The following is a 999-nucleotide window of genomic DNA, read 5'->3' as shown; positions in this document are numbered from 1 at the left end:
GTTTGTATTTGTTTTTGCCACAAGTTACGAGGGCTGTGGCAACTTCAGTCTGGAATTTTCTGAGTGGTAGGAATGGAATGCCCAGGGTTTTCGAATTATCTCTGTAGACTAACCAGCTATTCATGGTCGCGATAATGATTGAATGCCAGAAGATGTAGATATACCATCGTCTTGATTTGATGCTGTATTTGTACAGAGAGGCAGATTGTTGTTGAGGCTCAGGAATTCTGTTCTCGGATGTACTCGCAGCTAGAGTCAGCTCGTCCTCGTCTCCACTGTCGTCCAAGTCGGAGAAGTCACTGTCATTTCCATCTAACAGCTCATCAAGAATATTTCTGATAATTTCCTAAAAGCATAAAAAATACCAAGTATGAGTAAATAATAGCAATGGATAACTAAACAGTAGCATAGGTATGAAAAAAGATCAAAAAAGAAAATTCCACTGAGGAATGAGAAAATCCATGTCTATAATGCCCAGTGTGACACATATGTCACACTTAGTTTGGGTCAAGTGTCCTGGCTAAAATAAATTGTTTACAGAGACAGTCTTAGTATTTTCTGAAGCTACATACTCTGAGCTTTCGAAAAAATACATTTACTAATTAGTTTATATGATAAATCAAAAGAAATAAGGGAAATAATCTTACCTGTTCGCGGGACATCTTGAACCACCAAAAACCTCCAAAGGAATGATAACACAGCACTAAAAGTATTTATTCGAAATCAGCTGTTTTGGTATTGTTTTGAAGCTAAGAACACTAGTGAGAAGTTAGCGCAATAGTTAGAACAAGAAAATAAAATGGAAGTCATGAAACACGTGCTTGAAAACCATGTGACATATGTGTCACAGTGGGCATTACAGGGTTAAATATATAGGTATGTACTTATTTTGAGTGTGCCGGAAACCAGAAGTGGGGAGACAAAAAGGGGTAATACAATACGAGTACATGCAACAGCCTTAATGATCTCTCTCTCTCTCTCTCTCTCTCTCTCTCTCTT

At 37.8% G+C, this 999-nt stretch overlaps 1 protein-coding gene across 1 annotated transcript; it reads right to left on the bottom strand.

The window, feature by feature from the left end:
- Positions 1-28: 28 nt before the first annotated feature.
- Positions 29-862, bottom strand: LOC108252773 (the record flags this gene model as incomplete). Its single annotated transcript, XM_017445376.2, has 2 exons — positions 648-862; positions 29-346 (listed from the first exon to the last, which is right to left on the bottom strand). Coding segments are annotated over exons 1-2 (333 nt in total), but the record flags the coding sequence as incomplete, so codon positions are not given.
- Positions 863-999: the final 137 nt, after the last annotated feature.

The sequence above is a fragment of the Diaphorina citri genome, unplaced genomic scaffold (genome assembly GCF_000475195.1).
Source record: "Diaphorina citri unplaced genomic scaffold, Diaci psyllid genome assembly version 1.1 scaffold829, whole genome shotgun sequence".
In the NCBI taxonomy this organism is placed as follows: domain Eukaryota; kingdom Metazoa; phylum Arthropoda; class Insecta; order Hemiptera; family Psyllidae; genus Diaphorina; species Diaphorina citri.
This window is presented reverse-complemented; position numbering and strand designations above follow the sequence as displayed.